At 39.2% G+C, this 25,154-nt stretch overlaps 1 protein-coding gene across 1 annotated transcript in view; it reads left to right on the forward strand.

The window, feature by feature from the left end:
* The window catches only part of ABCA12 (ATP-binding cassette, sub-family A (ABC1), member 12), a 224,601-nt gene that overhangs the window by 146,201 nt on the left and 53,246 nt on the right, over nt 1–25,154 (forward strand). The window contains exons 21-29 of the mRNA XM_006891919.1: nt 3,268–3,447; nt 4,021–4,336; nt 8,675–8,789; nt 14,858–15,187; nt 17,234–17,303; nt 17,391–17,525; nt 19,329–19,484; nt 20,384–20,570; nt 23,574–23,792. Coding sequence (XP_006891981.1) covers nt 3,268–3,447; nt 4,021–4,336; nt 8,675–8,789; nt 14,858–15,187; nt 17,234–17,303; nt 17,391–17,525; nt 19,329–19,484; nt 20,384–20,570; nt 23,574–23,792 — 1,708 coding nt within the window. The remainder of the gene's footprint in view (nt 1–3,267; nt 3,448–4,020; nt 4,337–8,674; nt 8,790–14,857; nt 15,188–17,233; nt 17,304–17,390; nt 17,526–19,328; nt 19,485–20,383; nt 20,571–23,573; nt 23,793–25,154) is intronic.

Genomic DNA, 25,154 nt, shown 5'->3' on the forward strand with positions numbered 1-25,154 from the left:
TGTGTGTGTGTGTGTGTGTGTGTGTGTGTGTGAGGTCAGAGAAAGAGAGGAAGGCCTTTTACGAGATGGATCAACACAGTGACCCTAACAATGGCTGGAGCTATCAGAGATCACGAGGCTAGTGCAGGACCAGCAAGGTTCAGATCTATTGTTCCTATGTCTCTGTGAGTCAGTCTACCTAACAACCAAATGCACGTAACAACCAAAGCCCAACTCCCTACGTGCTCCACTCGAAGGCAATCAACAACAACAATCACTTAGTTGTACAACTGCAAACAGTAATGATTACTCTGATACTCAGAAAATGTCTACACTTACCATATGTTCCATATAAATGCACTTTTCCCCCCTTCAACCATTGTTAGGTGAATAGATATCTAAGAAGTAGACATACTCTGTTTTTCTTACAACTTGATGAAAAGCAAATCCTTCAGGACAAAGAAAGATGAAATGACTGATTTCTCACTACACTTAACATCTTCTTTTCTTCGGTATCATTTTGACAAACCCAGGATATAATTGGAAGGGGTTATAGCATGAGCGCAAGCTAGACAAAGACAAGGTAGTGTCTCCAAAGAAAATAGACCTCAATCAGTATTCAAGGTTGGATCCTCCTCTCCTGGCCATTTAAAAGAAGCAGACTGAAGAGGATCAAAGGAGGCTGTCAGAACTTAAGCATTCTCTCGGCCACATCCCCACCTTCAACCTAAGGGATACAAGACATCTAATTCCATCTGCGTCTGACTCACTGTTGCTATGCAACCACGGGCATCAGGAAGGAGTTGAGAGCATCAGTATTTGGAATTAACAGAGCGAATATACCTCCTTCTCAGGCAGTGCTGGGACAGAAGTAACTTAGATTATAAATCCATAGGGTGTAATGATGCCTAAAATTATATATCTCCACTCCAGTTTTGTAAAGAAAGGTGTTAGTGATTTTATACTCTAAAAATATCATTTACGTATAGGACTATTTTGGTCACAAAATATCAGAGATCTGTTCAAAGTCTGACTTAGGTTATTTATTATTCCTAACTTTAGAAATAGGAGTTAAGGCTTAGAGTTTCGGGAGAGATTAAATTTACTACAGCAGTGGAGCTGTATTTGGACTACTCTGTTAGATTTAGTATCTAGCAGATTAGTGCAACATGGGGCGCACACCCCTTCCTCCTGATTCATTCTATCTGCCAGCATTTCCAACGAGTCCAATTACACTGTCGGGATTGTAATCAATGTTATAAAACAAAGTGTGTGTGAATAGTTGAGTGGGGAGCCAATTTACTTTGTAAACTTTCACTCAAATTGCAACTGGGACCCTCCCCCAACCCCCACCCCCGCCCCGCCCCCAACAAGTAGAAGAAACACAAAAAAGACGACTCCTTTGACACTCTGTGTTGATTGCCAATGGCCGCTGGAGGCCACTGTTGAGCCACACTTTGACCCCTCCCCCACCCCTGCATCAAGCAAAACATTTCATTTTACATTCCCAAGAGCGATGCATTTAAGAAATGGTCCTTTGTGAAAAATTTGGCCTATTTTGGACGGTGTAAGAAACATGTTTTGGTTCTGTGAGGAGGGATGTATGATCTTCACAGCCCTCTCTGTGTCCATGACGAACAAGTCATAGTGGAAATTTAATTGGCCAAATGATTTATTAACTTGCAATTTCATATTTACCCGACGTCTCAGCTGATTTCCTCACAAGGATTCATGGAACTGAAGTGCAATTAAATCCGTTCTCTTCCAGAGTAATTGCCTAAAATAAAAGCTTGATCATTTTGTCTAGGTTAATATAGATATCAGCAGAGATAACTCACATAAGGTTTTCAATCGAACACTATCAAAATATTACAACTATGTGGCACGGTGTCTCAGGGTCCCTTAAGAAATATTCTTTGACACAAATTTTGCAGCGATACAGTTTATTTGGTTTGCACTCACGAAGATGAGCCTTTTCTGTTGAAATTCATGTTTGCAGCCTCCTATATGGATTGAAGTTCAACATCAAGAAAACAAAGATTCTCACCACTGGGCCAATTGGCAGCATCAGTATGGATGGTGAAGAGATTGAGATAGTTAACAGTTTTAGTTTGGCTCCACAATCAACACTCTTGGTAACAGCAGCCAGGACATCAAGAGACGAATGGGCATTGGGAAAGTTGGCTGTGAGGGACCTCTCAAAAGTACTGAAGAGCAACGACGTTAGGCTGGAGACTAAGGTGCACCTGATCCGGGCTATAGTCTTAGCAGTTACGTGCTATGCATCAGACAGTTGGCCAGTGAATAGGGTTGATAGAGAATTGATGCCTTTGAGCTGTGGTGCTGGAGAAGAGTGTTGAATATACCATGGACTGCTAGGAGAACAAACAGATTTGTCCTGGAGAAGGTGAAGCCAGAATGCTCCTTGGAATCAAGTATTCTGAAGCTTCATCTAACATACTTTAGGCATGTTGCAAGAAAGGACTGGTCCTTGGAGAGGGACATCATGTTTGGCAGAGTGGAGGGGCAGCGAAGGAGAGGAAGACCTTCAATGAGATGGATCGATTCTGTGACTGGAGCAGTGGAAATAAGTGCGTTTGAGATGGCTAGGTTAGCACAGGATAGAACAGCTTTTAGAGCTCTTATACATAGGGGTCGCTATGAGTCACAAACGACTCGATGGCACATAACAACAACAACATCTTCACAAAGCAGACAGTCCTTTCAGTGTGTTCTAAACTTTGATCTCTAGTAGAAGATAGTATTCTTCCCACTTTCTGGCAATTCGAATCCACCAAAAGATAATCCGTCTCCTTCCTCCTGTGCTGTCTACAGCCTCTGAAACCTCGCCAGAGAGTCAGCTATGAGTCGGTTCCAATGAGGGCCTTTTTTTTTTTTTTTGACATGTACATAGAATATTGTGTTCTTACTTCTTTGAAGTTTGTTTGGTTTTTGGTCGTTGTTGTTTGTTTTGTTTTGTTTTTAAGTATTTACCCCTAGCCACTGGCTGATTAACTTTTGGCGGAACAGACTTCTAAATTAGCCTTTTTGAACCTGGGTTTACTGAATTTGTCACTATCTCAGCATTGTCCTCCATGACTGTTTCTAGAACAGGGTATGTTTTCTTAAGAGTGCTCGATATTTTCCAAGCAAATTCTACCGCTTCCTATTATTTATAACCTAGTTTAATACTTAATAATTGCCAAAGAGTTGGTATTTTGCCTCATTACTTTTAGAATCAAGACTACATGGGATTTTATTTTTTTTTCCTCTTTTGTTCTACGTTAGACTCCCTGAGGATGACATTAGAGAGTCACATGGACATCATTGATCATCTTAACACACTATCTACTCTGACGGTAAATATCTCTTCCTGTGTGTTGTATGACCGTATTCAGGCAGCAGACACTGTGGAAGACATGGAGAGGCAGGCTCAAGAGCTCTACAAAAACAATGAACTCTTTGGAAGTAAGTGCTATTCTCCTGGGCTTTGAGCTTCCTTTTGTACTAAAATCGGCCAAATTCTGTCCTCACCTCTTTCATCCAGAACTCAAAAGAGTAATCTAGGGGTCACAGCCCCCTCTGATGCCCTTAGAAGTGAGGCTCTTTCATGTAGTCAACCAACCATCTAGCCTAAGTGCAAGAAGCTTTCAACAAAGGTCTAATTTTGTTGGCATACTTAAAATTTAGGATGAAAGGGGTTACTCACCAGTTATGGGGTGAAGCAGAGTCCATCCTCATAAGCAGTCAAGGTTATTCACTTAAAAGTGTCCCCACCCTCCTTTTAATTTCATTAAGTGGCCTAGAGTGATGTATTCTGTCTGACCACTTAGTTTGTGATTATCGTCTCAAACTCTGGCTTTGAATCTCTGAGCTTGTCACTTCCTATTAACTGTCTTTTCTGTAAATTAGGAGCCTGAACCTCCTGTCACATTACTAACTCAATTGACTGTTTGGCTGCCCCCTGTATGTACCCTCTAACCAATGAATAATGTCAACCATAAAGTAACCTTTCTGCTGTTGTTGTCTTTATATTTTTAGGTGTTATTTTTAAGCTTCCTTCTAACAGAAGACAGCAGAGAGGTGATACCTCTGAAAATTTCTTTCTTCCACCTGTCATCAAGTATACCATCCGCATGAGTCTCAAGACGGCACAGACTACAAGAAGCATAAGAACCAAGATCTGGGCCCCGGGACCACACAATTCTCCATCCCACAACCAGATCTATGGCCGGGCCTTTGTCTACCTGCAGGACAGTATTGAAAGAGCCATAATTGAATTGCAGACAGGAAGGAACTCCCAGGAAGTAGCTGTTCAGATTCAAGCATTCCCTTATCCTTGCTTCATGAAAGACAAGTAAGTCTCTGCACCGTTGGCCCTTTCTAATGATGGATTCTTATGCTTCTTCTTCTCCTTTTTTTTTTTTTTTTTTGAGAACTCACTTCTGCTCACTCAGAGATATTTAGTGAAAGGGATCATTTTCCTCTCAAACCTTTGTGACATCCTTGCTTCCAAGACAGGGTCCATATTATAATGGCCCCATCATTGTCATTAAACAATCATAAGGTGTTTTGCAAATGGTTCTTATACTCTTTATCAAAGCTTTACATTCTCCAAGAGCTTTATTATTAGGGATTAGGAAAATTGGCTCAAGTTCTAAGTCTACCATTGATTATTGCTCTGGTGGCCTAGTGGCAAGAACCTCTGCTGTGATACTGAAGGCACATGGTTCAAGGCCACCAGCTGCTCCGCAGGAGACGGATAGGCCATCTCTTCCTGTATGATTAACTGCCTCTCAAAACTCACCGGAGGGTCAGCTATGGGTCAGTTCTGACTATAAGGTACACAAAAACAAAAATATCTCTCCATAGAATATAAATATGTATATATTTCCCCGGTGTGGTACTTGTACTCAAAAATCTTAAAATCCATTCTAACACCAATTTGCTCAAAGTCTGTGAGAGGGACTAAAGAGCATTATGTTAAGTGAACTAACTCGGTCCCATAAGGACAAATAATGTATAAGACCATTATTGTAAAACATGTACGAGGATCCAAGTGGGCAAGGGTGGAAGCAGAGGGGTGAAGATGGGTGGGGAGTGGTGTGGTTAAACATGTTGTTGTTGTTGTTGTTGTTGATTGCCTTTGAGTCAAGCATGACTCATAGCGACCCTCTGAACAAAAGGCCTGACACCTCTCTACAACTATCGCTATTTTTCAACATTCATAAGAGTTTCTGGAAGCCTGTTATTTAGGAAGTGGATGCCACGCCTGCTTCCAAGTGATTAATCATAGAGTCGCACAATTTGGTGGATGCAGGGAGGGTTGGGTAAAGGAAAAGGGAAAGATCTAGTGTGAAAAACAAATGTATGTGAGCTTTTAAGTAAAGTCTGTGAGTGCTGCATGGACAGTTTTAAGAAAACATATTGGCCAAATAGATGAAGTCTATTGAAGAACTCACTGAGACAAATATTGCGCTGTGTGAAAATATTTTATATGCCAAATCATTTGCTAGCAACTTTCTTTCTATAAAATTATTTTGCTAAATGAACAACAACAAAAAATATAAGGAGAATGCTTTCAGACAATTGAATTTGAATATACAAGCAACCTGCCAGGTGAATAGCACAAATTGGCTCTTGCTTTCCAACGGCAGTGGAAAAATAAGATTGTTTGACTTCATTGTTTCAAAGTCAAGTTCTTATATAATTCCTCGAGACTGGATATTCCTTTAAAGGAACAGTATTTATTATTCAACCCTGTGACTGTGACTTATATACAATTCGTGTGGTTGTTATTATATACTGTCGAATTGGAGTCAACTCATAGCTGACCCTCCAGCAGGTTTTCAGAGGCTGCAAATTATAAAGAAGGAGATGGCTCATCTTTCTCCCACGAACAGCTGGTAGATTCGAACTGCATACCTTTAGGTTGGCAGGTTCCTTTCTCTGCCATTAGACCACCCGAGCTGTAGTTCTGGATTTGTTTCTTTGTTCTTATCAGTGACTCTGTCTCCCTTGGTTGTTTAAAGACCCCTAGAGGAGATAATGTTATAATCCTTTAAGATCCTTATGAAGGATAGGCACGTATTACAGAAAATGAATTGTCATAAGCAACTGCCCCTTTTGAACTGTGTTTGAATGGCAAGAGCTTGATTTAATAGGCAAAAAACAAACAAACAAACCCCCCCCCACACACACACAAAAACCCCTTGTAGTTTCAAATGAATGAAAATTCTCATTTATCTTCCCCCCTCCATGGGAGTTTTGACATCTAGCATGGTGGTCATCTGGATGTCTCTTTAATGAATATAAGCAATTGTACTCTGATTTCTTTACAAAAGCATCTTCATTATGTATTCCGTACACAAACTCTTAGCCTCACATATTTTGACATATATTATTTAATTTGTTGCACTCTATAACTCCACAAGGTAAAGGGGGACAAGTTTGTTCACACAGATGAAAAAAAAATCTGAAATCTAAAGAGATTGAGTAATTTACCGAAGTTTTATTGCTAGTGGCGTATCAAATTGCACAACTTGTATTTTCTCCTTTATACTATCCCAAGCCTAAAATACACAATCTCTTAGAAGAAACAGTACTGAGGGTTTGTTATAAATGAATAGGCGTTTTGCCTTATTCTGGAGGCAAACAGCAAGACTGGACTTGTCCCATGGCATTCAACAAGTATAAGTGCTTATTCCGTGCCAGATGTTTTTCCAGGGACCAAATTATTAGGTATGATAGCAACTCCCCTTCCCCCCCCCCCCCCCCACCACCAGTGAAATAAAGAAACCATCCATCTCTGAGGCTGAGAAACGGCTGCATTTTAAAGTGATAATCAATGACAGTGACATAATACTTCTGTTAATGTTTATATTTTTTTTCTTGAGAACTTGCAAGATTATAGTTTAAGAAGGAGCAAGTGGTATAGTGGTTAATGATCGACTGCTAACAAAAAGATCAGTGGTTCGAACCCATCACCAACTCTTGGAAGCTCAAAGGAGCACTTCTACTTTGTCCTGTAGGGCTACGTTCAGTTTGAATTGAGTTGATAGCAAAGAATGTAGAGATTAAGGACAAAAATGGCCTTGGGATCTTTCTCTAAGAGAAAGCTTTCATGGAGTCCAGTGAGCAAAATAGATCAATGCAGGATTTCTCTCATTGAAACCACTGTTAGCTGACGTCAGTTATTCTAGTGTTAGGTGTCCAGGGAAGGGCACCTACGTTAGTTATTCTAGTGTTAGGTGTCCAGGGAAGGGCACCTAACAGCACAACAGTGGTTCTCTTTCCTGTGATCCTTTAGTAACCAACAAACAGTATCAGTCACTTGAGAAGCTGTTAGAAATTCTAAGCCCCATCCCAAACACAATATTAAATATAATGAATACTAATGAGTGATGCCCACAAATATGTGTTTTTCTAAGTCCTTCACAGGATTCTGAGAACCAGTCCATTTGAGCTTTCAGATATTATGGACAGGATACTAAAAAACACATTTAGGGATTTGATAATGTCTACCAACAGCCCCCAGTGTAATCATCACATAACCAGCAAACTTTGTAAGAGCTATTTCTACATTCTTCATAGTACCTCTCCCAAGGCTTTTCTTTGTGGAATGCAAGTCCTTTGTCTGCTTTTTAAATTGAATGTTTTGCATTTTCTTTTCTTTCATTTTGAGAAATCTAGTGTAATAATAACTGCAAGCTTCTTAAGAATAGATAAATATAGTTATTTGGGAAGATATCACTTTTCACTGGGTAAACTAATCACTGTCTCTTTTAACTCTTCCTTTCAGATAAAATTTCAGTTTAAACTAAAGATTTTGAGTCTTGCAAACAGAAAGGTATTTGAGCCTTGCAATTAGATCTATATAATAACTATTGTCCTGTGTGGGGCGCATTTAAACACTTTAAATAATTCAGCAGTTCTAACCAACAATCCTGAGCTGGTTTGTCTCTCTTGCAGGATTACAGCATGAAAGCTAGGGCCCTAGGGGAGCCTCACACTTGATAAAACAGTAGAAAAACAAACCAAACCCACTGCAGTTGAGTGAGTTCTGGTTCATGGTGGCCCTACAGGATCCAGCAGAATCGCCCTGTAGGACTTCCTAGGCTGTAATCTTAATGGGAACAGATTGCCACAGCTTTCTCCTGTGGATTAACTGCTAGACTTGAACCACTGACTTGTCAGTTAGCAATGAAGCCCTACATCTCTCTATGCTCAAAGAATAACAAGGTAATACTAGGTAATACGAGGTGGCTTCATGATAAGGAATTGCACTGCCAACTCAAAGGTATGTGGTTTGAGTCCATCGTCTGCTCTTGGGAGGAAGATGAGCAATTTACTGCCTCTGAAAACTCACTGGAAGGTCAGCTAAGGGTTGGTTCTGACTCAATGGCAAACAACAACAACAATAATCTATTTACAAGAACCCACCAAGATGGTGTGACACAGTGACTGGACTGGACTCAAGCTTGTGAGGATGGTGAGGGGTAAGGAGAAGGTCAGATCTGTTGTTCATAGGGTCACTTGCTTTAGGTCCTAGTGGACTTGAGTGTACCGAACAATAAGATCAACTTCTCCTCAGAATTGCCATTCTAACGTAGGACGGGGTATGCTTTTTTGTATATTACAATCTACAAGTGTCACATTCATTTTGGTCACTGGATTTTTGGTTTTCTTTCCACAGCTTCCTAACCAGTGTCTCCTACTCTTTTCCAATTGTGCTCATGGTTGCCTGGATAGTATTTATAGCTGCTTTTGTTAAAAAGCTCGTTTATGAGAAAGACCTCCGACTTCATGAGGTATGTTTTGAATCTTTTCTTCTTATGTACGATTTTTATTCTTAATCTAACCAATCATGACACTTTGTACCATGTCTATGCACTCAGATAGCTTAACCTATACCCTGTAAATGAGACAGCAAGAAAAACATTTTACAACCATAAAAGCAGTGAAAAAGGCAATATTTGATTTGCTCAGAAAGTTCTATCAAATTTATTTTTGAATGCCTAATAAATACAGAAATCTGAGTCATTACAATTCATGATCATTGGAGTACTTTTTGCCAAAGAAGCTGCCTAAAGGATTTACAGTGTGACAGACAAAGTTCAAATAACAATAATAACTATTAAAGCAAAGGGATTGTTGGCATGGCAACTCAGCAAGCCTAAATGCAGGTATCGATGTGGACTTATCCCAGCTCTCAAGAATCATAGTCTCTTGGCTGTGTACCTTGTCCCCTTCAATTACCTTGCTCTCCATCTCTCACTGACTTCTGACTTGTAGAGATGAAGAGCTTGGGGTTAGCTTACTGATTAGCTCCGTAATCACCTAAGGACGGGAGCAAGGACCAGAGGTGCAGAGCGTAATCACTTCTTGAGTACTTCGTCATTCTGGACACCAAATGCACAGTAGCCTCTTTTTAGAATTTATGACAAGTCATCTGGGATGTTTAGATGATCTCGGGAAGAGAAAGTATTTTCTCTGTTCACCCTGTAACGAGTCCATTCTTGTGGAGTGGAAAGGAAGCTGAACCAGACAAAGCTGGGGTGCAATAGTTGTTGCAAGGCCTTGTTTGCAATCTGAAACAATGAAATTACAGTAACCTGTCATCCACATAGTCTTCTTGTCCACATGGACTTTTCAGACTTAATTTACCAAGGCTTCCAGGCAATTATTTCTCCTCTCAACACTCAAATTGCTGCTTCATTCTTTGGTAGGTTTACCACCAAGCTTTCCAGATTTTCCTGATATTTGAATTCACTCTGCTTTGATCTCTATTTGAATTCTGGTTGCCTCTCAGAGCTCCATTCTAATATATCAGTTCATTTATCCCACATATACAAATTTATTTTGGATGGAGAAGAGATTGAGTTTGTTAACAGTTATAGCTAACTTGGCGCCACAATCAACAGTCTTGCCACCAACATCCAGGAAATCAAAAGACGAATTGCAATTAGGTAAATCTGCTATCAGGGACTATTTCAGAGTACTGAGAAGCAATGATATCAGTCTAGAGACTAAGATGTGCCTGAACCAGGCCTTTGTCTTTGCAATTACATGCTGTGTGTCAGCAATTACATGTTATGCCTTCTCAGTTCCAATGGAAATTTTAAATTCAACTTGGGACCCTGATTCAGATGGCAGAGACCTCATATTTCTATTCTGAACTTCTGAAACAGTTCTAACCTAAACTAAGCTTGAGAAAAACTATGGGGCTAGTAAAACTAGTACAGCTGCAACTCAAGTATGTTGACTTCTAACCAACCTTTTCCCATGTTATGGCTACTTTCCCTCCTACAATCTTGCTTTAATAGCTGAGACTTTTATGGACTTTTGAAGATGATGACAGATAATTACTTAGGTTACCAGAGACTCAGAATGACTTTTTAATATCACCTTTTATGTTCAGCTAAGACATAAAGCTGCCATTCCCCACTTTCTTTTCATTCAAATTAAACAAGAAAAGGTTCAAAAATCAATATTTTACTCTTTACTTCTTTAATTTTTTTGAACATGAAGGGAATAAAGTTAGCTATCTCAATGAAGCCATTAATCTTTGACCTTTTCATGGTATAATTTCAGTGGATTTCATTAGCTTGGCTTGAAAAAATACAGTGCAAATATTAATGCCTCATAAATGAGATTTTGTAACATTAAGCCTACAGTTAAGAAGAGGAAAACAACTTCAAAAATGGCTGTAAGCTGGAGTTTCGTTTTCATTTCTTTTAAAAACCAAAACATTAAACTATACAAAGTCTCCTGGAACACAGAGAAAAATACATTTTTTTCTTTTGATTTGTGGGAAATTTCACCCATTTGATCAACTATAAGTGACGTATGAGGCTTTTACCATTCATTAGAGAAAAAATTTTGGAGTTATTCTCTCTCAGTTCAAATAGATTCAGACAGTTCAGCCTAAATTATCCGTGGGAGCAAAGATGTTACTGAGAATTATAAAGGGATTTTTAATTGACTGATGCTTTACATTAGACTGTGGTTGTTTTTTATTTATTTTTTTTTAAAAAAAAAAACCAACACAAAACAACAACGTACTCTTGAGATACGCTATCTATTCCAATAGTGAGAATTGGGAGTATTTCAAGTAAAAACAACAATATCTATATAGCTTATTGCTGTTGTTGTTCGCATCCTTCAAGTTATCCCTTGACTCATGATAACGACTAGGAATGATAGAAGAATTGATGCCCTTGAACTGTGGTGCTGGAGAAGAGTGTTCAATATGCCATGGACTACTATAAGAACAGACAGATGCGTATTGGACAGAATGAAACTAGGCTGTTCCTTGAAGGCAAAGATTCTGACGTTCTGCCTGACATACTTTGGGTGTTGCTAGGAATGACCAGACATTGGAGAGGGACATCATGCTTGGGAGGGTGGAGGGACAGTGCAAAAGAGGACTCTCAATCAGATGGATTGACTCAGTCACTGGGGTAATGGGGTGAGTGTGTCAGAGATGATAAGCTTGGCATAGGATAGAGCAGGGTTCAGAGCTGTTATACACAGGGTTGCTATGAGTCACAGGGGACTCAATGACACATAACAACATGGCAATCCTATGCATTACAGAGCAGGGTTGTGCTGTAAGGTTTTATTGGCTTCCATTTTTTATGGAAGCATATGGTAAGATCTTTATTTCATGTAGTCACTGATTCTGTACCAACTCCCTACCATATCTGGTTGTCAGTCAGTTGAAAGTCACTGATACCAGCTACCTTACCTAACTGAAAAATAGTAATATAAATATTTATCTTACTCAATAAGAATTTCTTTTCATTTTCTCTTCTTTAATAAATAGGAACATTTTAAAAATGAGGCAGCAAGTGTTATTATTTCAAAATAAGTACTTCATATACTTGTTGAGTAAAGATACTACAGTCAAGTTAACAGAAAAATATTTACAACTTCTTTTCCTGAATGCATAAATGTCAACCCTCTGGATAAATGTCTCATGAATGTGATAACGTATTTGTCCAAAACACCACAGAAGTTGTTTCTTCTCATTGGTCTCTGACATCAACTGGGGACAGGTATTACCCGCTGTGCAGAGGCAGTATTCCTGGAGCCACAGGTTATCAGATATTGATGAATTGCTCCAGGAGGTTTGGGCAGCTTGAGACAAGAGACTCTTTGATTACTGAGTTGGCATCTGACATCTATCTCTCTGAGGAGGAATTAGCCACATCCAAGAAAGTGTAGCCAACCACCCTCTGCGGGCCATCTTTCACACACAAGTTTCTTCTTGTTTGCTACAACAAAATTGGCAGGGAATCGCCATCATTTATGGATGACTAATGTGCTTTCATTGCTCTTTCTCTTTATGAAGAGCAGCTGTTCTCCTGGCATGGAATCCTGAAGTTGAACTCTGAAGTTTTATGCTAGAGTAGTAAAATAACTACTTCAGAAGCACCTACTCTGTTAAAAAGTGGGGCAGGACCGGTCTCTCACTTTTACCCACTCCAGAGAATCACAATCTGATGTCATCTCAAAATTTTTTAATGTTTCAATAGTAAGCACCTTTTGTCCTGGTCTTCAAATTGGTCAGGTTCTTTTTCAACAGATCCTCAGAAGAATATATTTGGAAATTTATATGGCAAGTATAAGTTTCCAGGAAAGAAAAAAATTTAAAATATATAACTCATTGCCAATGAGTCATAACTGCTTCTTAGTTGACGATGCAACTGGTTTTCAGAGGCTGTAAATTACTTGGGAGGAGATGGTCCATCTTTCGACTGCAGAGAAGTTGATGGATTCGAACCACCTGCCTGCGGGTTGGCAGTAAAACACTCTACCTTCTAAACCCCTAGAGTTCTCTTTATATATATAAAATTACTTTATCCCATAGTTTTGATAATATCTTAGATGTCATACACACAGCTTATGAAATATATCGGTATCATCTATTTCTGTCATGCATATTCATTATTGTTGGGATGGGGGCGGGGACAGAAATTGCATACAGCCACCTGAAATTAGGTAATGAGAATCAACTTTCAGGGATTTCATAACTGTCTGGTTCATCATTTTCAAATAGACATAAACTCAAGTAAACCTCCAAAACATAAATAGTAGGGAAAGCAAATTTTAAAAGCATAAGCATATGTAAATAAGTGAGTTTCTCTGAAATCCAACCATCAAATCATCACCACTTTGCAGTCAGTTCCAACTCCTACTGACCCACCACTGAGTTTCCTAAGGCTGTAAATCTTTATAGGAGGAGAGTGCCCCTCTTTCTCTTCCAGAGCAGCTGGTGAACTCAACCCACTGACCTGTCAGTTAACTTACGGTCAGTTAACTTACCCGTCAGTGCAACTTAAAATATGCGATATCCACCAGGGCTCTTTATAAAACACTTGATAGGTTGGAAAGTAAGGAAAGAACCCTGGAATAATATCTATATTTTTTTCACTCCAAATTGTAAGTTGTTTTTGAAGGTAGCATGTGCTGTCCTTGAAGGACGTCTGCCATGATGTTGTTTTGCTTTACCTCACACTTTTATTCCTACAGAGACATAGGTTGAGTTTTCACTGCAAAGTCTGGGAGAAGAGAAGCAATGGGAGAGCAGAGGGTGAGGAAGAGGGCGAAGTTAAGTGGAGCGAGTGGTCACAGGCTTTTCCTCAGTGCTGACTTGCTTAAGGCCCGCAGTTTGGATTTTGTTGGCAGTCGGGTCGCTGTCTCCATGGTAACAACAGGAGCGGCAGAGTTATCAAAATATGATAAGTTGCAAAGGCAGAAAGTAAAAATTCACTATTATTCTTGTAGAGCAAACGATCCTCTGCATTCTTTATTATTATTTTTTTTAAAGACAAGTTAGGTTTAAAAAGAGAGAAAGAAAGAACATTGATAACAATTGATTTAAAAAATATGAACGGATTATCAAGCTGTTAGTGGAGCATTTCTTTTGTTCTTTATTGTTTAATGGAACATTAGCGTCAGGAGCTTAACACTAATGAAGAATTATTAAAATTAGTAAACAGAGGATCCAGACTCCCCAAAGTACCACACGCTGCCAAGTTCAAGGAAAGTTTCTTCAGATACTTTCTGGAGTTAATGTCACATAGATTATTCTGGTCTGTCATTTCACCTCTGTGGAATGTTTTCACTTCTGGGTATATCACAGTGGTATCAAAGAATATCAATTGAGATAGAGGTACAGAGAATCATAGACACATGGATTCATTATGTGTGCGTGAATACATTTTTGGAAAATAAGAATGATAAACTTGACCCTGAATGCCAGTAAATTTCAAAGATGAAGAAGTTATGGCTAAACGTAGAAAATCTCCTTTTGATGTTCTCATGTTTTAAAATCTTAGGAATGAATTTATTTTAGAGTGGTTTTTTTCATTACATGAATACTGATTGTGTTCTTTAATGGTTAGTTTAAAAAAAAAGTTTTATTATCTGAAACCCTACATTGAACTTTAAATTACCATGTCTTTTTTTTTTTTAAAACCAGTTTGAAATATTCATGCCTACACAAATGTCAAGTTCAGGTTGTAAAATCCTGCAGGAGGTGCCATCAATTTGATGGTCTATTGTAAACTAGTTTAATTTGGAGACATCAATTAGGCACCAGTAATAAATGGAATTGTTATTTAAAAAAAAGAACTTTACCTTCCAGATACTTCAATTATGCTGCAAAGATCTGAGAGCATGTGGTCTAAGAGGGCTCAGTATAAATGGGAACATGAACAAATAACTCGTGTAATTCATTAAAATACCTTGTCCATTTCAGGGGCATTTTGGTATGGTACAGTAAGAGTTTCTATAAATTTATTTTTTATAAATTAATAATATCAAGAGTATAACAGCTTAAAAAACAGCTAACATTTCCTCTTTCTTGCAGTACATGAAGATGATGGGTGTCAACTCCTGCAGCCATTTTTTTGCTTGGCTTATAGAGAGTATTGGATTTTTGTTGGTTACCATCATCATTCTCATCGTCATCCTCAAGTTTGGCAATATTCTTCCCCAAACAAATGGGTTTATTTTGTTCCTGTATTTTTCGGACTATAGCTTCTCAGTGATTGCCATGAGCTATCTCATCAGCGTCTTCTTCAACAACACCAACATTGCTGCTCTCATCGGAAGCCTCATCTACATCATAGCCTTCTTTCCATTTATCGTTCTGATTACCATTGAGAATGAACTAAGCTATGTCGTCAAAGTATTTGTGGTGAGTAAACTGGAATGGCATGTATGCGAGGGGAGGGGCACTTTGTGTTCAGATTCTCAAACAGAAACTTTACTTACGATAATGATAGTGTTTTTTATTTTGCATTGCTACGCACTATATAAGGATAAGAGTATGAAGACAAGATTCTCTGCATAGTTTTCAGAACTATAACATATGATGTTATAAACTGATGTTGAAATGCAATAGATCGTGCTTCAGAAGTGGTTAAAAATTCTGATATCCCTCCTCCAATTCTGTAAACATCTTAAACTCTCTTCCTAAAATTACTCTTATTTATTAATAAGTCTCATGCCTTTTCATAACATACAATAAAAGTCACATGTGTAAACACAAATGCACTGACAGCATATAATCAAAGTTTAATTCTTTTCTGTTGTTGTTGTTATGTGCTGTCGAGTCACTTGCAACTCATAGCGATCCTATGTGCGACAGCCCTAAACCCTGCTCTATTCTGTACAATCACACTGTCTCTGACACTCCCATCCCAATTACTCAAGTCATTGAATCAATCCACTTCATAGAGGGCCTTCCCCTCTTGTGCCGTCCCTCCACCATCCCAAACATGATGTCCCTTGCCAAGGGCCGGTCCTCTTTGCAAAATGTCCAAAGTATGTCAGACGAAGCCCCAGAATCCTTGCCTCAAAGAAGCAGCCTGGTTTAACCCTCTCCAGGATGAATCTGTTTTCTTGGCCGTCCATGGAACACTCAATACTGTTCTCCAGCACCACAGCTCAAAGGCATCAATTCTCCTTCTATCCTCCCTAGTCATTGTCTAACTCTCTGATGCATAACAAGTAATTGCAAAGATCATAGGCTGTATCAGACACACCTTTGTCTCCAGAGTGACACCTTTGCTCTTCAGTACCCTGGAGAGGTCCATAATAGCAGACTTTCCTATTGCAATACTCCTTTTAATTTCCTGGCTGCTGGTGCCAAGAGTGTTGAATGTGGAGCCAAGCAGACTAAAGCTGTGAACAATCTCAATCTCTTCACCATCCATCCTGCAATGATAGGGAATTTTTTTATTTTGCATTGCTATGCACTATATAAGGATGTTGTTGTTGTTTGGTGCTGTCGAGTCGTAGACGACTCATAGCAACCCTATGAACGAACGGCCTAAGCATTGTTCGTACACAGAGTTTCCGGAGGCAAGCCATTTTGGAAGTGGATGCCGCTCCTGCTCCCAGCTATATAAGGATAAGAGTATGAAAAGACAAGATTTTCTGCATAGTTTTCAGAACTATAACATATGACGTAATAAACTGATGTTGAAATGCAATAGATCATGCTTCAGAAGTCGTTAAAAATCCTGATGTCCCTCCTCCAATTCTTTAAACATCTTAACTCTCTTCCTAAAATTACTCTTATTTATTAATAAGTCTCATGCCTTTTCATAACATACAATAAAATATTAAGTTAACGTGAGAATTTTAATAAAATCATTGGGCTTACTGGCTTTAAAATTTGGCAAACAGAAGCAAATATCTTCTTTGACAGAGAGTCAAACTGAGACTTCGGTGTTTGTGAAAATAAAAAGTGTTATGTAGCTTTCAAAATTTTTAAGTTGGTCATTTGCTGCATTTTTAAGCATTCAATCAATTGACATTGTATTATATTTTCATTCACAGGACATCTATTTGTCTGGAAATAAATTTATGGCATTGTCTGCCAATTACAATATTTAATTTAAATTTTTGTTTTGATATTGTGTTATTCTGTTAAGTTCTATAAATTGCTGAGTAATATTTGATGAGTTTAAATCTATGTTTTGGAGTTTGGACAAATGTTTCCCAATTCCAATTAGCCTGACTTTGTGTTTGGTGAGGTTTTACTTCTATCCCCTATCCTCTTCTTTGAGCATTCTAGAATGTTTGGTCAGGGACCTCTGTATATTTTTGAAATATCCTAGCAAGCAAGTGTTGATTTTAGCTGTACAGGTGTCTAAAGTTTTAAGTGTATAAGGTCCCTCTGGAGGAAAGACGTGAAATCTACAGTGACTATCGTTGCCCTTGCTTATTTTCACAGAGCTTACTCTCCCCAACGGCATTCAGTTATGCAAGTCAGTACATCGCACGGTATGAGGAACAGGGTGTTGGTAGGTTGGCTTTCTTTAAACTGGACTTCCATCCTTCACCGCTGCTGTTGTCACAAAGAGAACACACAGTCTTTGTTCACTTTGCAGGTCTTCAGTGGGACAATATGTACAGCTCCCCGGTTCAGGACGACACCACTTCATTCGGCTGGTTGTGTTGCCTCATCCTAGCTGACGCCTTCATTTATTTTCTTATTGCGTGGTACGTCAGGAACGTTTTTCCAGGTATGACCATGCTTACTACAGATGCTTGGATTTTTAAGGTTGTGATTACATAAAGGGATCTTGGAAAGGGACCTCATTCTTTGAAGGGTGGAAGGTCAGCCAAGGAGAGAAAGGCCCTCAGTGAGATGGATTGACACAGTGACTGCAAGAATGGGCTTCAGCACAGCTGAGATTATGAGGATGGGCAGCCTATGGCAAGGTCTTGATGTGCTGTATGTAAGGTTGTTGTGAGTCAGAGCCCATTCAATAGCATAAAATAACCACAACTTAGATTCAGTGATAGAATGATCACTTTCTCGCTTTCCACATGGGAAATGTGGGGTCCATTCTTTCCTAATACGGTTCACACACAGTCTCCACTCATCTATCATTGAAGGCTTGAATGTTGCCATAATGCTGCTGAAAAGGTTCAAGGGGAGCTTTCAGATTAAGACAAAGAAGAAAGGTCTGCTTAATATACTTCTGAAAATCAACCTATGCCATCCCATGGCTCACGAGGGTCAGCTCAACATGAGTAGATGCCATCGTGGGGATAGCTCAGGACCAGGCTGTATTTGTTGCATTGTGCATGGAGCTGTTATGAGTTAGGAACTGACTCTACAGCAGCTAATGATCACAGTAATCCTCATCAATAAGCTGTTGTTGGGCGCTATCAAATTGGATTTGACCCAAAGCTGACCCACCAGCAGGTCTTCAGAGGCAGTAAGTCACAAGAGAAGAAATTGCCCATCCTTCTTGCAGGGAGCAGCTAGTGGATTTGAACCGTGTGTCTTTGGGCTGGCAGCACAACTCCTTACCAGTAGGCAACCAGGACTCCCTATAAATAGGCTAGCATATGTGTTATTGTATTTTATTTGCAAAATATAATATCTAAAAAAGTAACACTTGAATCTGGAAACTAACCAGAAGCTTCCAGGATGAGATAATGCACTATTGAATTCTCTCATTGGCATTCCTTTAAAACATTGAGTAAATTAAGAAGCATGGAAGGGTGTCGGATTGATCTAGTCTCTCTAAACGTGATTATGAGATGCTATATGGAGAAAATACGGCTCCTAATTTTAAGAAGAATTTAACCATGTGCCAATGGAGGAAAAGGAGGAGTTGGGTTCCTGCTTTTAGGGAACAGGTGACCATACCTTTTTATATAATTGTTTTCTCAGAATTTTATTATCTTTTACTGATGCTGTAAAAATGAATAAAATGCATTTAATTAATATGAAATATACATATCTAATTTACATGACACATCTGAAAAAGACAAGTATGTTAGAGGCATACTAGTGATTGCTTGGGACATGAAGTGGGAGTCAATATAATCTGCAAAAGGGTATATGAAAAATTTGGGTGATAGCAATGTTCCTCAGCTGAATTGTGTTATTTTAAAATCTTATTAAAACCATGTAATTACACATGTACAGTGGATTAGTTTTATAATAAGGGAGCTCTGGTGGTATAGTCTGCAGGAAATGGTGCTCAAAGAATGGGTCTCTCTACAGTTGGTCTGCCTCAGGCTCTGCAGGGGAGAAAGATGGCCAATCTCTTCCCATGTGATTCAGTCTTAGAAACTCAGTGGAAGATTTCTAGTTTTATGATATATAACTATAGCTTAATAAATCTGTATAAAGAGATAAATTCATTTAAAACAAACCCTCTACCTTGAGAAATAAGACCACTCTTCAGCTTTATATAAACATCAAAACATAAAAATGTATTTCCTGAGCCATATATAGTGTATTCTGTTATTTAAATTCTAGTGCTCGATGTTAATGATGAATTCATAATCTCTTTTATTAATTACAGGGACATATGGAATGGCAGCCCCATGGTATTTTCCAATTCTTCCATCCTACTGGAAGGAGCGATTTGGCTGTTCAGAGGTGAAGCAAGAAAAAACCAATGGCCTTATGTTTACTAATATTATGATGCAGAACACCAACCCATCTGCCAACAAGACAAGTAGGTCAACCACATGCAGTATTCTGAGGAAAGTGGTTATGAAAATTACCTACTAGTGATTTTCATTAAACTTATCTAAACGGCAAAATTATCATCCTTTTAGTCATGGATGGATATGTCTACACAAATGGGTTTGGACTCTTACGGGCATTAAATTGTGGCTTTTTCTGGGCTCATTAGCTCAGTTGGTTAGCATATGGCACTAATTAGTCCAAGATTGCAGATCCCTTTGTGGTCCAGTTAGATTCATACAGTGAAAAATTTTGTTCCTTGGCCACAGTCTGTATACCCTAACTCAAGCCATCTGTCACCAGTCACAAGGAGTAACCAAGTAACAGGTATGAGCAATTTAATATAGCTTGCTACTGACACTGAAAACAATAGCTCATTCATTGTCCTAGTGACATTGAATGAGTAGTGTCATCTTGATAAAATAACTTGATCCGTTTAAGTGGTCCTTTTGTGTTACCTGAAGGTGATGTAGGCAGTAATTAATAAACTAGATTCTGTAATCCACAGAGCTAGGCTTGTCATTGTAAAATCACTCCTGTGGACATTTATTTCAAAGTTGCTGCTATCTTACCCAAATAGAGGACCTAGCCCCAGGCATTTATTTTGAACGTGTGAGCTCTGTGGAATTAAGAATATATGATTATAATTCTGTATTCCAGGATTGCTTTTGCCAACAGAAAAAAGGTGATATGAATCTACAGAGTGCGGTTGCCCCACTCATCCTTATTACAACGAAGTGAAAGAGGACTGAAGACTACCATTCCTGGAAATTTTTTACTTAGAAGGCTATGTTTTTATAATGTTGTATTTTTAATTAAAGGAAAGAATAATTGTACTGAATTTCCTCCATTTGTGACCTCACAACTGGCTTCTTGATTTTTCTCTAGGTCCTGATTATATGTTTCCCTCCAACATTGAGCCGGAACCCAAAGATCTCACAGTTGGGGTTGCCCTACACGGAGTCACGAAGATCTATGGCACAAAGATTGCTGTTGATAACCTCAACCTGAACTTCTATGAAGGGCATATCACTTCCTTGCTGGGGCCCAATGGAGCTGGGAAAACAACCACCATGTATGTTTCCTTTTTTTTAAGCTTTTTAAAAAATTTGTTTTAAATTTTATTATTGTGTGTGTGTGTGTGTGTGTGTGTGTGTGTGTGTGTGTGTGTGCTGTCAGATCAGATCTGACTGGTACAGGAGGAGATTGTTCCTCCTTCTCCAGCAGAGCATCTGGTGGACTTGAACCATGCACCCCTGGGATTGCAGTACACCTTCTTGCCACTAGGCCACCAGAACTCACCCATGTATGTTACTTTTCAACACTTACTATCATGGGTGCATTTTACTCAATATCCCCTCTTATAAAGGATATTGTTGTTTAGTACCATCAGGTTAGAACCGGCCCACAGCTGACCCTCCTGCAGGTTTTCAGAGACATTAAATCTTATAGGAAGATATCCTGTGGAGCAGCTGGTAGATTCGAACCGAATGCCTTAGCATTTGCAGTATTATTCCTTATCACTAAGCCATTTATAAAGTAAAGATTGTTCTAGATTCTGAATGGAGTAAGATTACTCATCTTATGTTAGAAGTTCCAGATTGTGAGCTCAAAGGTCATCTCAAAGCCACCAAATGGGTTTTCTTTGATTCGCTCAGAGTCAGTCCACCTATTAAGAGTTAATAATTTTAACTCGGCGTCAATATTTTTAAATGAGGAGTTTCTAAAGACTAAATGGTCTTTCATAGATACAGTGAATTCTGATGACACTGACTCCATAGTCCTAGATATTTGAAACAAGTGATTTGAATTTATTCATTCAATAATTATTGTCAAATCTGAACTAACTCAAAGCTGGCTGTTCATTGTGTTTCCTGGCCTATAACCCACAAGAGAAGAGATTGCCCATCTTTCTCTCTGGTTGATGTGAGTTGACAGAGTCATGGCCTTTGGATTACCTGGATTAGCAGCTCCTTGCAGACTATGCTTAGCTCTCTCAAGTGAGGCATCTGTTTGCTGGCCCCCATCCTGCCCCCGTTATCACTAGTCTGCACCACCTCATAAAACTATCTGCTTCATTTCTTTGCATTTCTATCCTGGATTGTATATAAATCTAAGTTTACTCACCTTGCTATAAACACATTGATCCCCAACTTCTCTATCCAGAAAATGATGGCCTTAATTCAAAAGGAAACACAATACTCACTGGCTATCAGAAATGGAACAAGACGTGAAGGAGAGGTTCATGGGTGTTTTTCCTTCTTCTTCACTTAACTAGCATTTTCCTGAGTCAGAATGAAGGAATGAAAATGCATTTATAGAGGAGATTCTTTTGTGTGTTTTGGGATTCATCTCTGACACTCCAGTGTAGCTGCTGAGTCAGCTCTGAGATGCTACTAATGCTCTAACCCTTAATTGAAGGGGGGGATAGTTAATTCCTGCATATCCTATTTAATATACTCATGAGTAAGCTAGAAATCACCGAGACATATTCAAATTAATTTTTTATTTGTAAATTAAAGGGAATAAAGCAAGGTCATGAAATAAGTGAGCATGTGGCCTCTCATTTGCATGCCCTATTTACATTTTAGAGTTGACTTTCTGGTGAGAATTAATAGTGTTTAAAAGGAAAGATTTCAAGTAGGAGAAGACCATGAAGAATAGGGTAAGGAAGGCTTTTATAGGTGGTTTGATTTTTAGAAGAGACGGTACCATTTTATCTTTTATTACATTAACCTTTTATATGAATAATTAAGCCCACTATATGTATTTCAGGATAGTTCTGGTAGCCTAGTAGTAAAAAGCTGCACTGCTATCCCAATAGCACATGGTTCAAATCTACCAGTCGCTCCATGGGAGAAGGATGGGCAATCTCCTTCTATGCAATTTTCTGCTTCTACAATGCACTGGATGGTCAGCTCTGAGTTGGTTACAGCTCAAAGACACAGAACAACAAAGCATTTGTATTGCAGTGCATTTTTATGAGAAGAATTGATATTGTATTGGTTCCATACTTATTCTCAAGTGTTTATTGAACATTTACTGGATAGAGTAGTGAGGAAGAGAGACGCTCCTTGCGACTTCACAGAGCTTGTGGAAAGAAATGGGTATTAAGTACCTGCCCAGTTTCTAACCATCTGAAAGATAACTGAGAAATTGTTTGGTCAGATCATTCCACCATGTGGGGATATAACTGAAGATGATTAAAGAGCACATGAGAAGTAAAGGTGAAGAACCTACAGCAGTGGGGTTAGGTAAATCATGATAGAGGTTTAGACTGCGGTGGTTGCTGTAAAAAATAAAGAGATGTGGGTGCAATCTAAGGATACAAAGTGGGAAGAAGATATAAAGATAGTTCCTGGACTTCAGGTATACACATCAAACTCAAACTCATTTAGGTTGAGTCAGAACCAACTCACAGCTGTCCCTCCATTGTATTTCTGAGGCTGTAAATCACTTTCTGAGAAGGGATTGCCTATCTTTCTCTCAATGGTGGATTTGAACCACTAGAGAGGTGCAGTCGTTGGGTTAGTAGCACGACTCCCTCTAGACTCTGACCAGAGGGGTCCATTGGTGGATTTATCATAAGCTGAAATAGATAATATGGAGAGTGCAGATTTCAAACAAATATCATGAGTTTAAACCAGGTTGAATTGGAGACCACCAACGGTGAAGTGGCATTGACTGTTGTGTGTATGGAGCAAGCATGGGGTGGAGTGAAGAGATTGGGACTAGAGACATGATTAAGGCTTCATCAGCCTATAGTGTCTCCCTAGTGACAGGAAAGAACACGAAATCGTCCTGGAAAAGTGTACTTGCAATTAAAATCCCAACAATTTCTGCCACTGTTACCAACACTATCATCTCATTATCATTATGTAGTGTTTATGTGACTACATTATTAACAGCTCAAAAGTAATTTTCTATTTTTCCTGTTTAATATCATTTCATGACTTGACCTTGCCTGGGGAGATACACTGTAACAATGTTTGCTAACAACTGCAATACTTTGAGCCCTAAAATCTAGCTTACCTGCTTGGTCCATAACCTAATCGATATTTTCTTTCTTTCTTTCCAGTTCAATGTTGACCGGCCTGTTTGAGGCCTCAGCAGGCACCATCTTTGTCTATGGGAAAGATATCAAAACAGACCTCAACACGGTCCGGAAGAACATGGGCGTCTGCATGCAGCACGACGTCTTGTTCAGTTACCTCACGACCAAGGAGCACCTACTGCTGTATGGCGCCATCAAGGTGCCTCACTGGACGAGAAAGCAGCTGCATGAGGAAGTCAAAAGGTGAGTTAAAAAAAAAATTAAAAAAAGGTGAGTTATGATGGTATTAGAACGTGAGCTGGTGAATCTTCATGAAACAATCTCAGGATGGTTGGTAAAGCTGTAAGACTACCAGTTAGGATATGTTTTCTCACAAAACTATACCTTTTCTGAAAAATACTGCATAAAGCCACTATTGTAAAACGGGACTGACATTGGGGTTGAGGGAAGACAGAGAAGAAGGGGAGGAATGATGTATACTGCATTGCAACAGACGAGGGAGAGAACTGTTTAAAAGAGATATATGATTGGGTACTATTGTCATGACAGGAATCCAGAATGAAGGCTGCACAGTGCAGTGGACTTCGGGGGAGATATTGCATAGCAATGAAAGAGTTTTTCTTTTATTCATCAAGGAGAAAAGTGAATTGTGGGGGAGCGGGTTGGCAGGGAGAAAAGTGCAACAATGAATGACTGGAAACCCTATGTCTCTGTAAACTTTCATGAAATTGAATTTAAAAAACCCAACAAAACAGAACAAAAAAATAGACAACTATACCTTTTCATTTTCTACTTCTCTGGCCTTGTAGACTTTTAATGCTACTATCTTTAAGAGCCAATTATTCTGCATTGACGTTGTTTACATTTCTTTGTCTCTGGTTCCCACCTCAGCCCACTGCTTCTTTCTAATCTCCACATATTCCAGTCCAAGATTCCTCATTAACTTCTTAAGATCTACTATTCTCTCATGCAGTCTAGTGTTCACAAAGCAGCCAGGGAAATGGTTTTAAACTGCAGAGCAGTAACGCCTAGTTCTATACCTACTTCCTATCACGTGCCGGGAAATTTGGTAATTAAGATTTGTGAAAGGGAGCTTTGGCGGCCTAGTGCACTGCAATTCCAAAGGCACACAGTTCAAATCCACCAGCTGCTCCACGGGAGAAGAGTAGGCAATCTCTTCCTGTGTGATTAACTGCTTCTGAAAACCCATCTGAGGAGAGGCGATGGGTCGATTACTATTTGACGGCACACAACAACAAACAACAACAAGGTCTGTGAGACTGTGCATGACTTGCTTGCCAGTCTCACCTCTGATACCACTTCTCTCCACTCTTTGCTTCATTTCTCCTGCTCTGAGCATACTGGTCTTCCTACTTTTGCTTGACTACACGAGGCCTGCTGCAGCTTCTAACTTTTACTGGCTGTTCCCTCCGCTTTCAGTGTCCTTTCCCGATAGTCACCAGCTTCCTCCTGCATGTTACAGTTCTTTGCTTAAATATCCAGGAGCCCTGATGGCACAGTGGATTAGACACTGGGTTACTAGCCAGAAGGTCAGCGGGTGAAGCCCATCAGCCACTCCTTGGGAGAAAGATAGACAGTCTGCTT

Source organism: Elephantulus edwardii, unplaced genomic scaffold (assembly GCF_000299155.1).
Source record: "Elephantulus edwardii isolate Elephantulus edwardi_28Jun2011 unplaced genomic scaffold, EleEdw1.0 scaffold00106, whole genome shotgun sequence".
NCBI classification, from domain to species: Eukaryota; Metazoa; Chordata; class Mammalia; order Macroscelidea; family Macroscelididae; genus Elephantulus; species Elephantulus edwardii.